The sequence below is a fragment of the Kwoniella botswanensis genome, chromosome 2, assembly GCF_036426115.1.
Source record: "Kwoniella botswanensis chromosome 2, complete sequence".
Taxonomy (NCBI): Eukaryota; Fungi; Basidiomycota; class Tremellomycetes; order Tremellales; family Cryptococcaceae; genus Kwoniella; species Kwoniella botswanensis.
Window position 1 is genome coordinate 1 of NC_088600.1, and position 16,035 is coordinate 16,035.

A 16,035-nucleotide genomic window follows, 5' to 3' on the forward strand; every position below is an offset into this window, starting at 1 on the left:
CTACAATGGCTTCATTGTTCGTGGTGCGAAACTAACTAACTAACCTAACCCTAACCTAACCCCTAACCTAACCCCTAACCCCTAACACACACGTGGTCCCCGCCACCTATACCTTCATAACTACCTGGCTGATCGCCCGTTTGACTGGGGTTAATGGGGTTAACCGATGTTTTGTTCAATCCAGCTCGTTCAGATGTAACAGCTCCAGTCTGCATGAAATATGTCATCACCTGTCGCAGCTCAGCTGTCCACCATCTTCAAGCACTATTTCCCTTTGGGATTTCGCATAATCTCATCACACAGAATCTGTCATTCACTGCTAATTTATCAGATTTAACCCATATCGAGCGAATTTTCAAACCAGCTACCTATCCACAAACCATATGACCCCAGACAACGTAGATCCACTTCATTTGGATTGCATAATACTGATTTGGCAAATTGCTCCACACCCAGCGCGGTTAGAGTAGTGTGGCCCGTACCATCAGATTCCTCTCGAAATTTCGCATCTAACGGTACCCCTCACGGTACCCCTCACTCAAAAACTTGCGTCTAGGAATGCCCTTTTTTCTAACTCCTTGACCGTTGCAGATAGAGTTAAACCGATCCTACCATTAGAATCGCATTGAAATTTCGTTAGGAATGAGTCCCCATACCATCTGGGTGGCCGACGATGTGATGCCATGCGAGATTGGTCGTATGGTGCGATAGATGATGCGATAACGATGCGACAACGATGTCATACGATGAATCACGATGCGATATTGGTCGTATGGTGCGATAACGATGTCATAACGATGCGATATTGGTCGTAAACGACGCGATATTGGTCGTATGATGCGATACACGATGTCATAACGATGCGATATTGGTCGTATGATGCGATAAACGATGCGATATTGGTCGTATGGTGCGATCAATGGTGTCATATCGCATCGTCAGAGCAGGTCGATGTCTATATAAGCAGGGGTCGATTTAGGGTCAGAGGACATTCCCCACCACCCACCGAACGCCCATACACGATTAAATCTAAGTTGACATCATATCGTACCGTACGCTGATTCTGAACCGATAGGAACGCTAAAACCGGTACGCGATCCAACCCCATCGATTTGACAGTGAGTCGCAACGTCCTGTTCAAGCCAAAGCGGAAGACGAGACCGGCACACCGGCACCATCGCACATGCTCCGCATGGAGGAATTGAAGAAGACCCGATGGTCCTGACCAAGCTGGGACGGGGATATAGGGCCAAGTAGTATATAGTCTAATGATGCATATGAGGGTTGCGGTGGGCGGCATGCCGTGCCCATCGGGTCTGGCAGAGCTGTGTATGGTGGAGGGTCATGTCGAAAGCTGACCGGTAGGTTGTCTTAGGTACCGTATCACATCACAATAACGCCCCGATTGAATAGGTACAGTACAGACATCGGGTGATACAAACCGTGAGTTTCCGTCATGTGATCCACCGTCACTCACCATCATCCCTTAGGCAGCCATGTCTCGAGTCCCATCCGTCATCAAGCGCCCACACCGGCCCATGTCCAGACATACTACTGCACCCACACCAGGTCAAACCGATCAAACATCGAGGCAACTGTGAGACGGCTACTTGGTGACTCGGCTGACCAGCCGCTCCGTCGACTGCCTGAGCATGGCGATTTGGCCATTCCGCGCCCCGATCGGGTGGTCCCAAGTTCTGGGTGGTCAGGATCTCCGGTCAGCTATCACAGGAGATCAGGATACCATACTTGAAGCCGCCAGGAAAAGTGAAGCGCTGGGTGTCAAGCTTTCATCAAAGGTACCGAGCGTACCACTGGACTGAGCCCGCATCATCTTGGTGTCTTCTTCCGTGCCTCCGAGATCCATACACCCTGGGTCACCAATGACACACTACAACCACATTCGAACAAACGGGTCGCAGCAGCGAAGGCAATGTATGCTGGGACTATGCTTGGCCATAGATGCTGTCGTCAAGGAGAAGGTTCAAGCCAGGCTCGACCAGGTGGATCGTAAGACCTGCCTGGCACATAAAGCCAGCAACGACCGTTTCAGGTCTGCCGTTGACCAAGGAAGCTCGATCTCCGTGGATTGTCCCTTCCGACTTTCAAGATGTCCAGGTTGACCATGTAGCCGATTTCTTCCGCTTCGGTCAGCTGGCTACCTGCTCTGCGATCACCCAAGGTCAATCAGAGAAGCTGCACATGGATAACCATGATGACCGTCGTCTATACACCACACTCCTCGTCTTGGGTCGGAGAACTTAGACTGGGATCACACAGATGGTAGGGTCTCTTGCTTCCCACGTTAGGACTCGCTTTACCCGTCTTTCCCGGTGATGTTGTGTTCTTCCAGCCAGGGCTCCTACCTCATCGAGTGGTGGCTCTCAAGCCAGAAGATGCCAAGAAACGAGTGGTGATCACCATGTTCACCTGCGAGCCTACAACGGATTACTTGGACATGCAAGGAATCATGTTACCCCGTGCTAAGAGGTCCTGGAAGCCGAGGTCAGGGCAGGATACTTGTCCCAAATGTGATAAGACCTACAAGGATCTCCTCGATCACATCAAGAAGAAACACGGTGAGGACAGGTTCACTGCAGAGGAGATGGCAGAGACGGGCTTATGGGTGTGCTCCTGCGGAAGGGTGACAGCTAGTGAGAGAGGGTTATCCTACCACCGTAAACGATACCCCAGTCATCATGTGTAAGCCATAAGCGCTATGTAATTATGTACCAACCATACTATGTATACTCAGTAGTGGTTTCTGTAGGGTCAGCCGGACGTATGTACGATCCTTCGTATCCCCAGTAGTGGTTTCTTTAGGGGTCAGGTAGTGGTTTCTTTTTGGGGTCAGCCAGTAAGGGTGTACGATCCTTTGTATACCCAGTAGTGGTTTTGTAGGGTCAGCCAGACAGTATGTACGATCCTTCGTATCCCCAGTAGTGGTTTCTTTAGGGTCAGACTCAGTAGTGGTTTCTTTAGGGGTCAGCCAGTAGTGGTTTTATAGGGGTCAGACGCGTCTGCTTGTACAATTTGATATGTAACCCCAATAGGGGTTTCTTTAGTAGTCAGACGCGTCTCTACTTACCATACTTCTTCTACTCAGTAGGGATTTCTTTGATGCGATTCCATTTAGACATTCATATCACATAAAAATACCATGCCCAGAAGACGACCAACCCCTCAGGCAGATGCAATAGGTGTGCTGGGATTCTTTATGTCGATCTGGTGGAACACTTCAAGAAGAGACACAAGGGAGATCGATTCACCAAGGATGATATTTCAGACACGGAGGTGGTGGTATGTGCATGTGGGAGATTGGTGTTGAATGCGAGTGGGCTCAACAAACATCAGCTACGGTTCAACTGTCCCAGTTACTCTCCAGCTCAAAGGGCCGCTCGATATCTCAGCAACTCATCACCTGCCCCTTCGACAGCATCTCTTTACTCTCCAGCTCAAGGGCAGCTCCATATCTCAGCAACTCATTGACACCTGCCCTTCGATAGCATCTCTCCTTGAAGCATCCGGAGATCCACTCTAAAGACCCCAGTCGTTTCAGCAGTCCGCTCAGCTCGGCGCACTCTGCATCTGGCCATGTCCCACCAGCTAACTCCACGTCATCCCTCTGAGTTCAGTCGTGGGAACGCCCAGTCTGAGTCCTGCAAGTACCCGTCGGTCATCTCAGTCTCTGTCACCCAACGGTCTGTCCATCAACCACTTGCAGATCAACAGCTCACCACTCACTCCCACCCGTAGGTCCTCCTCCAGAGTTACCAATCCCGTCCTCTATGTATACGATGAGGCGGATGATGACGTATTCAGTCATGGTCAGGAGACGGAAGTGTATGAAGAGGACGGGGCTGGTAGAAAGAAGAAGATGACGACGACGAGGAGGAGGAGGAGGAGGAGGAAGAGATCGAGGCTTATTGGGAGAGAAGGCCAAGGAGATCGAGGATGCAGCCCAGGATGGGGATGACAGACCATGGTCCGATGAAGAGAATGAAGAGGAACGATCAGTGATGGTGACGATGGATCATATCAATGGCAGCCAGAAGAAGATGAATCGGACCAAGGGGATGGATATAGATCCCCAGGAGTCTGGACGGGATGGTCAAGGGATAATGGAAGATGGTGCGGGCAGAGATGACGGTGGTGAGGACATAGACGATGACCTTTGGGACTTACTGGGAGGGATGATGGATGAAAGAACGAGGGAGCATACGTGCTAGTACGGAACAAGATGTCACGGGAGAACAAGAGGGTGTGGATGTACGGGATAGAGGGTGGAGCCCTCCAGTATTAGAAGATGTGGGGGTGGAATGGCTCGAGTCGTTTGTCCCAGAGTTACCTTTCATGGGAGGATTCAAGAAGCTGGTGGAACATCAGGAGGAAACTGGCTGGACGAGTTGGAGAGAAACCTACCGATGTGGACCGATGGGAACTGTCAATCTCACCAGAGGAATACTTGAACAGGTTTGAAAGCTCGCTGGCCGATGTCCAGATCGTCAACCGGGCACCTACAAGGAGGCTTGAAACGTCCCGGTCCAGACTTCAGCCAGTACATGTATCTCGCTCAAGCCACCCACCAGTTATGGGTCCATCCTCGACATAGAGACGTTTTCATTGAAGAAGCCGACAAGTACCAAGCCATCCAAAAGATTCGATGAGCAAGCCAGTCTGGGCAGGGCTCATCTCCCGACCAGTGTTTTTGTTCACTGCCTCATTGCTTCCGGATGCAGTGTCATACGGCTCAAGGCATATGGTCAGAAGATGCCCATCACAGATCGCTTCCTCAGCTCGGAACCAGCTCAGGTCGATCACAAGTATGCGAAATACAACAAATGGGACATTGGGGTCAACTTTGGATCTCCTTACATCTGGCTGTTTGCTTCGGCCACAGGCAGACACTTCCGTCACTATCGGACCATGTTGCCGGGGTCGATGGACTATGGTACGGTCAGCATCAAAGCCACCCACAAACGGCGCAAGTTCAAGCTCAAAATCTACCCAAGGATCGTCCATGTCATCAAGTCGTTCGACTCTCACCTGCAAGGGAGCATTCCCAAGACCATGTACGGGGTCAGGAATCAAGTCGAGGGCGTCAAGGATGATACACAACCTTTCCAGCAAGGACGACAGGGTCTCGGAGGGTTCCGGATAGAGGTCAGTGTGACGGCACCCGGCGAAAGAAGCCCGCCGTCTGGTGGAAGCGACTCCATTCCTTGATCCTTCCTACTGGCTCGGTCAAGGAGAAGGTCCTCACTGCAAACTGGATGCCAAGCTGGTCACCCGAGAGGCTTTCCTCAGTAATGCCAACTGGGTATACGAGCAAGCTCAGATCAGAAGCGTGTTTCAAGGAGCATCCAACGTACCTACTCCACAGCAAAGACAGATCCTGGTCGACATCTTGAATTCTCTCGGCTGGAATTCAGATCATGGCTCACCACCAGTCGCTGTCAACCGATGCCTGGTGGATGGGTGGTGAGGGAGGTAGTTCCGACCTGCTTCAGCTTGCTGTCTGACAAGTATCGGACTGATGAACAGTTGGATGGTCTGTTTGGATTGGTGGTCGGATATCGAATGGTCATCCTTTCAGGATCGCCTGCGGTAGAAGGGATGCCGCCATATGCTGAAATAAGGGGTGAAGATGCTGAGGTGGTTGACAGAATTGGTCTCGGCCGAGGTCTTGGGGATATCAGACTTGGGAATCCAGCAGGGGCCGTGGGAGACGAGGGTATGGAAGATGAGGATAGGACAGGACTTGGTGGTGAGTCGCTTGATCTATGCACGGTAAGCGATAAGCTGACTTGTGGTTTGGGTCAGACGAGACGCGTCAAACAGGTGAGCCGTACGCTCAGTGAGGGTTTCTGTAGGGGTCAACCTGGGTCAGAAATTTGATCCCGGCTTAGGAGGTCGGAAGGTCGAGTGAGTGAAAATAAATTCTCATTTGTCACTCGCGGCACCTATGCATGATCTGACTTGAGATTCTGAATCGGCAGCTCGTTCTGTATTGGGAATATCTTGAACAACTTGAAGAATGCATGCATGGGCGATTTGAAAAAGTTTTTCACCAAGTCGGATTTGATCCCGGCTTAGGGGTCGGACTGTCTTGTGAGTGAAAATAAATTCTCATTCGTCACACATCGCAGCTATGCACAATCTGACTTCAGATCCTGGTTCAGCAGCCGATTCTGTACTGGTAATGTCTCTTTGAAGAATACATGCATGCGCGAAACGGAAAATGTTTTTCACTCTTCCTCGATTTGATCCCGGCAGGGGGTCAGACCGAGCTGTGAGTGAAAATAACATTTGTCACACACCGATGCTATCGTCCTGCAACTGGTATATCCTGGCTCACACACTCCTCCTCTACCAGGTGATATATGTCATGAAGCATGCATGTGCGTGGCCGATGTAATCTTTTAGACCCAAATTTGATCCCGGCAGGGGTCGCTCCCGTGCCGACCCAAATATTTTCTCAATCACGCTACACATCGTAGAGACCTCAGATCAATTTTCCCAGCATCCTAGACGTCCCCTCTACCATCTGGGACGATAATATGCATGCACGAAATTCGGCAAAATCGGCACCCCTCAGAGAATCGGTATGTAACCCAACCCTAACACACACCCACGTGGTCCCCGCCACCTATACCTTCATAACTACCTGGCTGATCGCCCGTTTGACTGGGGGTTAATGGGGGTTAACCGATGTTTTTCAATCCAGCTCGTTCAGATGTAACAGCTCCAGTCTGCATGAAATATACTTAGTCATCACCTGTCGCAGCTCAGCTGTCCACCATCTTCAAGCACTATTTCCCTTGGGGATTTCGCATAATCTCATCACACAGAATCTGTCATTCACTGCTAATTTATCAGATTTAACCCATATCGAGCGAATTTTCAAACCAGCTACCTATCCACAAACCATATGACCCCAGACAACGTAGATCCACTTCATTTGGATTGCATAATACTGATTTGGCAAATTGCTCCACACCCAGCGCGGTTAGAGTAGTGTGGCCCGTACCATCAGATTCCTCTCGAAATTTCGCATCTAACGGTACCCCTCACGGTACCCCTCACTCAAAAAACTTGCGTCTAGGAATGCCCTTTTTCTAACTCCTTGACCGTTGCAGATAGAGTTAAACCGATCCTACCATTAGAATCGCATTGAAATTTCGTTAGGAATGAGTCCCCATACCACTTTTACCATCTGGGTGGCCGACGATGTGATGCCATGCGAGATTGGTCGTATGGTGCGATAGATGATGCGATAACGATGCGACAACGATGTCATACGATGAATCACGATGCGATATTGGTCGTATGGTGCGATAACGATGTCATAACGATGCGATATTGGTCGTAAACGACGCGATATTGGTCGTATGATGCGATACACGATGTCATAACGATGCGATATTGGTCGTATGATGCGATAAACGATGCGATATTGGTCGTATGGTGCGATCAATGGTGTCGTCCATATCGCATCGTCAGAGCAGGTCGATGTCTATATAAGCAGGGGTCGATTTAGGGGTCAGAGGACATTCCCCACCACCCACCGAACGCCCATACACGATTAAATCTAAGTTGACATCATATCGCACCGTACGCCGATTCTGGAACCGATAGAACGCTAAAACCGGTACGCGATCCAACCCCATCGATTTGACAGTGAGTCGCAACGTCCTGTTCAAGCCAAAGCGGAAGACGAGACCGGCACCGGCACCGGCACCATCGCACAGAAAGGTGCTCCGCATGGAGGAATTGAAGAAGAAGATGGACCCGATGGTCCTGACCAAGCTGGGACGGGGATATAGGGCCAAGTAGTATATAGTCTAATGATGCATATGAGGGTTGCGGTGGGCGGCACATGCCGTGCCCATCGGGTCTGGCAGAGCTGTGTATGGTGGAGGGTCATGTCGAAAGCTGACCGGTAGGTTGTCTTAGGTACCGTATCACATCACAAACCGTAACGCCCCGATTGAATAGGTACAGTACAGACATCGGGTGATACAAACCGTGAGTTTCCGTCATGTGATCCACCGTCACTCACCATCATCCCTTAGGCAGCCATGTCTCGAGTCCCATCCGTCATCCAAGCGCCCACACCGGCCCATGTCCAGACATACTACTGCACCCACACCAGGTCAAACCGATCAAACATCGAGGCAACTGTGAGACGGCTACTTGGTGACTCGGCTGACCAGCCGCTCCGTCGACTGCCTGAGCATGGCGATTTGGCCATTCCGCGCCCCCATAGATCGGGTGGTCCCAAGTTCTGGGTGGTCAGGATCTCCGGTCAGCTATCACAGGGAGATCAGGATACCATACTTGAAGCCGCCAGGAAAAGTGAGAGCGCTGGGTGTCAAGCTTTCATCAAAGGTACCGAGCGTACCACTGGACTGAGCCCGCATCATCTTGGTGTCTTCTTCCGTGCCTCCGAGATCCATACACCCTGGGTCACCAATGACACACTACAACCACATTCGAACAAACGGGTCGCAGCAGCGAAGGCAATGTATGCTGGGACTATGCTTGGCCATAGATGCTGTCGTCAAGGAGAAGGTTCAAGCCAGGCTCGACCAGGTGGATCGTAAGACCTGCCTGGCACATAAAGCCAGCAACGACCGTTTCAGGTCTGCCGTTGACCAAGGAAAGCTCGATCTCCGTGGATTGTCCCCTTCCGACTTTCAAGATGTCCAGGTTGACCATGTAGCCGATTTCTTCCGCTTCGGTCAGCTGGCTACCTGCTCTGCGATCACCCAAGGTCAATCAGAGAAGCTGCACATGGATAACCATGATGACCGTCGTCTATACACCACACTCCTCGTCTTGGGTCGGGAGAACTTAGACTGGGATCACACAGATGGTAGGGTGATCTCTTGCTTCCCACGTTAGGACTCGCTTTACCCGTCTTTCCCGGTGATGTTGTGTTCTTCCAGCCAGGGCTCCTACCTCATCGAGTGGTGGCTCTCAAGCCAGAAGATGCCAAGAAACGAGTGGTGATCACCATGTTCACCTGCGAGCCTACAACGGATTACTTGGACATGCAAGGAATCATGTTACCCCGTGCTAAGAGGTCCTGGAAGCCGAGGTCAGGGCAGGATACTTGTCCCAAATGTGATAAGACCTACAAGGGATCTCCCTCGGATCACACTCAAGAAGAAAACACGGTGAGGACAGGTTCACTGCAGAGGAGATGGCAGAGACGGGCTTATGGGTGTGCTCCTGCGGAAAGGTGACAGTTAGTGAGAGAGGGTTATCCCACCACCGCAAACGATACCCCAGTCATCATGTGTAAGCCATAAGCGCTATGTAATTATGTACCAACCATACTATGTATACTCAGTAGTGGTTTCTGTAGGGGTCAGCCGGACAGTATGTACGATCCTTCGTATCCCCAGTAGTGGTTTCTTTAGGGTCAGACTCAGTAGTGGTTTCTTTAGGGGTCAGCCAGTAAGGGTGTACGATCCTTTGTATACCCAGTAGTGGTTTTGTAGGGTCAGCCAGACAGTATGTACGATCCTTCGTATCCCCAGTAGTGGTTTCTTTAGGGTCAGACTCAGTAGTGGTTTCTTTAGGGGTCAGCCAGTAGTGGTTTTTATAGGGGTCAGACGCGTCTGCTTGTACAATTTGATATGTAACCCCAATAGGGGTTTCTTTAGTAGTCAGACGCGTCTCTACTTACCATACTTCTTCTACTCAGTAGGGATTTCTTTGATGCGATTCCATTTAGACATTCATATCACATAAGAAATACCATGCCCAGAGGAAAGACGACCAACCCCTCAGGCAGATGCAATAGGTGTGCTGGGATTCTTTATGTCGATCTGGTGGAACACTTCAAGAAGAGACACAAGGGAGATCGATTCACCAAGGATGATATTTCAGACACGGAGGTGGTGGTATGTGCATGTGGGAGATTGGTGTTGAATGCGAGTGGGCTCAACAAACATCAGCTACGGTTCAACTGTCCCAGTTACTCTCCAGCTCAAAGGGCCGCTCGATATCTCAGCAACTCATTGACACCTGCCCCTTCGACAGCATCTCTTTACTCTCCAGCTCAAAGGGCAGCTCCATATCTCAGCAACTCATTGACACCTGCCCCTTCGATAGCATCTCTCCTTGAAGCATCCCCTTGGAGATCCACTCTAAAGACCCCCAGTCGTTTCAGCAGTCCGCTCAGCTCGGCGCACTCTGCATCTGGCCATGTCCCACCAGCTAACTCCACGTCATCCCCTCTGAGTTCAGTCGTGGGAACGCCCAGTCTGAGTCCTGCAAGTACCCGTCGGTTATCTCAGTCTCTGTCACCCAACGGTCTGTCCATCAACCACTTGCAGATCAACAGCTCACCACTCACTCCCACCCGTAGGTCCTCCTCCAGAGTTACCAATCCCGTCCTCTATGTATACGATGAGGCGGATGATGACGTATTCAGTCATGGTCAGGAGACGGAAGTGTATGAAGAGGACGGGGCTGGTAAAGAAGTAGAAGAAGATGACGACGACGAGGAGGAGGAGGAGGAGGAGGAGGAAGAGATCGAGGATGAGGCTTATTGGGAGAGAAAGCGGGCCAAGGAGATCGAGGATGCAGCCCAGGATGGGGATGACAGACCATGGTCCGATGAAGAGAATGAAGAGGAACGATCAGTGATGAGTGACGATGGATCATATCAATGGCAGCCAGAAGAAGATGAATCGGACCAAGGGGGATGGATATAGATCCCCAGGAGTCTGATGGACGGGATGGTCAAGGGATAATGGAAGATGGTGCGGGCAGAGATGACGGTGGTGAGGACATAGACGATGACCTTTGGGACTTACTGGGAGGGATGAGGATGGAGAAGAACGAGGGAGCATACGTGCTAGTACGGAACAAGATGTCACGGGAGAACAAGAGGGTGTGGATGTACGGGATAGAGGGTGGAGCCCTCCAGTATTAGAAGATGTGGGGTGGAATGGCTCGAGTCGTTTGTCCCAGAGTTACCTTTCATGGGAGGATTCAAGAAGCTGGTGGAACATCAGGAGGAAGGGAACGACTGGCTGGACGAGTTGGAGAGGAAACCTACCGATGTGGACCGATGGGAACTGTCAATCTCACCAGAGGAATACTTGAACAGGTTTGAAAGCTCGCTGGCCGATGTCCAGATCGTCAACCGGGCACCTACAAGGAGGCTTGAAACGTCCCACGGTCCAGACTTCAGCCAGTACATGTATCTCGCTCAAGCCACCCACCAGTTATGGGTCCATCCTCGACATAGAGACGTTTTCATTGAAGAAGCCGACAAGTACCAAGCCATCCAAAAAGGTCGATTCCGTGAGCAAGCCAGTCTGGGCAGGGCTCATCTCCGACTAGTGTTTTTGTTCACTGCCTCATTGCTTCCGGATGCAGTGTCATACGGCTCAAGGCATATGGTCAGAAGATGCCCATCACAGATCGCTTCCTCAGCTCGGAACCAGCTCAGGTCGATCACAAGTATGCGAAATACAACAAATGGGACATTGGGGTCAACTTTGGATCTCCTTACATCTGGCTGTTTGCTTCGGCCACAGGCAGACACAATGGCTTCCGTCACTATCGGACCATGTTGCCGGGGTCGATGGACTATGGTACGGTCAGCATCAAAGCCACCCACAAACGGCGCAAGTTCAAGCTCAAAATCTACCCAAGGATCGTCCATGTCATCAAGTCGTTCGACTCTCACCTGCAAGGGAGCATTCCCAAGACCATGTACGGGGTCAGGAATCAAGTCGAGAAGGCGTCAAGGATGATACACAACCTTTCCAGCAAGGACGACAGAGGTCTCGGAGGGTTCCGGATAGAGGTCAGTGTGACGGCACCCGGCTTGAAAGAAGCCCGCCGTCTGGTGGAAGCGACTCCATTCCTTGATCCTTCCTACTGGCTCGGTCAAGGAGAAGGTCCTCACTGCAAACATCACCTGGATGCCAAGCTGGTCACCCGAGAGGCTTTCCTCAGTAATGCCAACTGGGTATACGAGCAAGCTCAGATCAGAAGCGTGTTTCAAGGAGCCGCATCCAACGTACCTACTCCACAGCAAAGACAGATCCTGGTCGACATCTTGAATTCTCTCGGCTGGAATTCAGATCATGGCTCACCCACCAAGTCGCTGTCAACCGATGCCTGGTGGATGGGTGGTGAGGAGGTAGTTCCGACCTGCTTCAGCTTGCTGTCTGACAAGTATCGGACTGATGAACAGTTGGATGGTCTGTTTGGATTGGTGAAACGCATCATGCCCAATGGTCGATTCCCCTGTCAGAGAGATCCCGATGGACCTGGTCATGGATATCATAGGAACAGCGCTCATCCTTTCAGGATCGCCTGCGGTAAGAAGGGATGCCGCCATAAGCTGAATGGGGTGAAGATGCTGAGGTGGTTGACAGAATTGGTCTCGGCCGAGGTCTTGGGGATATCAGACTTGGGAATCCAGCAGGGGCCGTGGGAGGTGACGAGGGTATGGAAGATGAGGATAGGACAGGACTTGGTGGTGAGTCGCTTGATCTATGCACGGTAAGCGATAAGCTGACTTGTGGTTTGGGTCAGACGAGACGCGTCAAACAGGTGAGCCGTACGCTCAGTGAGGGTTTCTGTAGGGGTCAACCTGGGTCAGAAATTTGATCCCGGCTTAGGAGGTCGGAAGGTCGAGTGAGTGAAAATAAATTCTCATTTGTCACTCGCGGCACCTATGCATGATCTGACTTGAGATTCTGAATCGGCAGCTCGTTCTGTATTGGGAATATCTTGAACAACTTGAAGAATGCATGCATGGGCGATTTTGAAAAAGTTTTTCACCAAGTCGGATTTGATCCCGGCTTAGGGGTCGGACTGTCTTGTGAGTGAAAATAAATTCTCATTCGTCACACATCGCAGCTATGCACAATCTGACTTCAGATCCTGGTTCAGCAGCCGATTCTGTACTGGTAATGTCTTAGAGACTTGGAAGAATACATGCATGCGCGAAACGGAAAATGTTTTTCACTCTTCCTCGATTTGATCCCGGCTTGGGGGTCAGACCGAGCTGTGAGTGAAAATAATTTCTCATTTGTCACACACCGATGCTATCGTCCTGCAACTGGTATATCCCGGCTCACACACTCCTCCCCTCTACCAGGTGATATATGTCATGAAGCATGCATGTAACCCCAAGTTTGACCCAGAATATTTTCTCAATCACGCTACACATCACGTAGAGACCTCAGATCAATTTTCCCAGCATCCTAGACGTCCCCCTCACCATCTGGGACGATAATATGCATGCACGAAATTCGGCCCAAAATCGGCACCCCTCAGAGAATCGGTATGTAACCCGTGGTCCCCGCCACCTATACCTTCATAACTACCTGGCTGATCGCCCGTTTGACTGGGGGTTAATGGGGGTTAACCGATGTTTTGTTCAATCCAGCTCGTTCAGATGTAACAGCTCCAGTCTGCATGAAATATACTTAGTCATCACCTGTCGCAGCTCAGCTGTCCACCATCTTCCAAGCACTATTTCCCCTTGGGGATTTCGCATAATCTCATCACACAGAATCTGTCATTCACTGCTAATTTATCAGATTTAACCCATATCGAGCGAATTTTCAAACCAGCTACCTATCCACAAACCATATGACCCCAGACAACGTAGATCCACTTCATTTGGATTGCATAATACTGATTTGGCAAATTGCTCCACACCCAGCGCGGTTAGAGTAGTGTGGCCCGTACCATCAGATTCCTCTCGAAATTTCGCATCTAACGGTACCCCTCACGGTACCCCTCACTCAAAAAAAAAAACTTGCGTCTAGGAATGCCCTTTTTTCTAACTCCTTGACCGTTGCAGATAGAGTTAAACCGATCCTACCATTAGAATCGCATTGAAATTTCGTTAGGAATGAGTCCCCATACCACTTTTACCATCTGGGTGGCCGACGATGTGATGCCATGCGAGATTGGTCGTATGGTGCGATAGATGATGCGATAACGATGCGACAACGATGTCATACGATGAATCACGATGCGATATTGGTCGTATGGTGCGATAACGATGTCATAACGATGCGATATTGGTCGTAAACGACGCGATATTGGTCGTATGATGCGATACACGATGTCATAACGATGCGATATTGGTCGTATGATGCGATAAACGATGCGATATTGGTCGTATGGTGCGATCAATGGTGTCGTCCATATCGCATCGTCAGAGCAGGTCGATGTCTATATAAGCAGGGGTCGATTTAGGGGTCAGAGGACATTCCCCACCACCCACCGAACGCCCATACACGATTAAATCTAAGTTGACATCATATCGTACCGTACGCTGATTCTGAACCGATAGGAACGCTAAAACCGGTACGCGATCCAACCCCATCGATTTGACAGTGAGTCGCAACGTCCTGTTCAAGCCAAAGCGGAAGACGAGACCGGCACCGGCACCGGCACCATCGCACAGAAAGGTGCTCCGCATGGAGGAATTGAAGAAGAAGATGGACCCGATGGTCCTGACCAAGCTGGGACGGGGATATAGGGCCAAGTAGTATATAGTCTAATGATGCATATGAGGGTTGCGGTGGGCGGCACATGCCGTGCCCATCGGGTCTGGCAGAGCTGTGTATGGTGGAGGGTCATGTCGAAAGCTGACCGGTAGGTTGTCTTAGGTACCGTATCACATCACAAACCGTAACGCCCCGATTGAATAGGTACAGTACAGACATCGGGTGATACAAACCGTGAGTTTCCCGTCATGTGATCCACCGTCACTCACCATCATCCCTTAGGCAGCCATGTCTCGAGTCCCATCCGTCATCCAAGCGCCCACACCGGCCCATGTCCAGACATACTACTGCACCCACACCAGGTCAAACCGATCAAACATCGAGGCAACTGTGAGACGGCTACTTGGTGACTCGGCTGACCAGCCGCTCCGTCGACTGCCTGAGCATGGCGATTTGGCCATTCCGCGCCCCCATAGATCGGGTGGTCCCAAGTTCTGGGTGGTCAGGATCTCCGGTCAGCTATCACAGGAGATCAGGATACCATACTTGAAGCCGCCAGGAAAAGTGAGAGCGCTGGGTGTCAAGCTTTCATCAAAGGTACCGAGCGTACCACTGGACTGAGCCCGCATCATCTTGGTGTCTTCTTCCGTGCCTCCGAGATCCATACACCCTGGGTCACCAATGACACACTACAACCACATTCGAACAAACGGGTCGCAGCAGCGAGAAGGCAATGTATGCTGGGACTATGCTTGGCCATAGATGCTGTCGTCAAGGAGAAGGTTCAAGCCAGGCTCGACCAGGTGGATCGTAAGACCTGCCTGGCACATAAAGCCAGCAACGACCGTTTCAGGTCTGCCGTTGACCAAGGAAAGCTCGATCTCCGTGGATTGTCCCCTTCCGACTTTCAAGATGTCCAGGTTGACCATGTAGCCGATTTCTTCCGCTTCGGTCAGCTGGCTACCTGCTCTGCGATCACCCAAGGTCAATCAGAGAAGCTGCACATGGATAACCATGATGACCGTCGTCTATACACCACACTCCTCGTCTTGGGTCGGGAGAACTTAGACTGGGATCACACAGATGGTAGGGGTGATCTCTTGCTTCCCACGTTAGGACTCGCTTTACCCGTCTTTCCCGGTGATGTTGTGTTCTTCCAGCCAGGGCTCCTACCTCATCGAGTGGTGGCTCTCAAGCCAGAAGATGCCAAGAAACGAGTGGTGATCACCATGTTCACCTGCGAGCCTACAACGGATTACTTGGACATGCAAGGAATCATGTTACCCCGTGCTAAGAGGTCCTGGAAGCCGAGGTCAGGGCAGGATACTTGTCCCAAATGTGATAAGACCTACAAGGATCTCCTCGATCACATCAAGAAGAAACACGGTGAGGACAGGTTCACTGCAGAGGAGATGGCAGAGACGGGCTTATGGGTGTGCTCCTGCGGAAAGGTGACAGCTAGTGAGAGAGGGTTATCCTACCACCGTAAACGATACCCCAGTCATCATGTGTAAGCCATAAGCGCTATGTA

At 50.9% G+C, this 16,035-nt stretch overlaps 3 protein-coding genes across 3 annotated transcripts; all 3 read left to right on the top strand.

The window, feature by feature from the left end:
- Window positions 1-8,081: 8,081 nt before the first annotated feature.
- Window positions 8,082-9,310, top strand: L199_006885 (uncharacterized protein; the record flags this gene model as incomplete). The annotated part of the gene is made up of 4 exons (XM_064892582.1): window positions 8,082-8,358; window positions 8,555-8,883; window positions 8,952-9,078; window positions 9,138-9,310. 4 exons carry the CDS (start codon window positions 8,082-8,084, stop codon window positions 9,308-9,310), a joined length of 906 nt encoding a protein of 301 aa, XP_064748654.1.
- A 460-nt stretch (window positions 9,311-9,770) lies between these two features.
- On the top strand, window positions 9,771-10,730 carry L199_006886 (uncharacterized protein; the record flags this gene model as incomplete). The annotated part of the gene is made up of 1 exon (XM_064892583.1): window positions 9,771-10,730. The coding sequence occupies one exon, from the start codon at window positions 9,771-9,773 to the stop codon at window positions 10,728-10,730; it is 960 nt and encodes a 319-aa protein (XP_064748655.1).
- A 4,062-nt stretch (window positions 10,731-14,792) lies between these two features.
- On the top strand, window positions 14,793-16,018 carry L199_006887 (uncharacterized protein; the record flags this gene model as incomplete). The annotated part of the gene is made up of 2 exons (XM_064892584.1): window positions 14,793-14,894; window positions 14,981-16,018. The coding sequence occupies 2 exons, from the start codon at window positions 14,793-14,795 to the stop codon at window positions 16,016-16,018; spliced, it is 1,140 nt and encodes a 379-aa protein (XP_064748656.1).
- Between the last annotated feature and the right edge of the window lie 17 nt (window positions 16,019-16,035).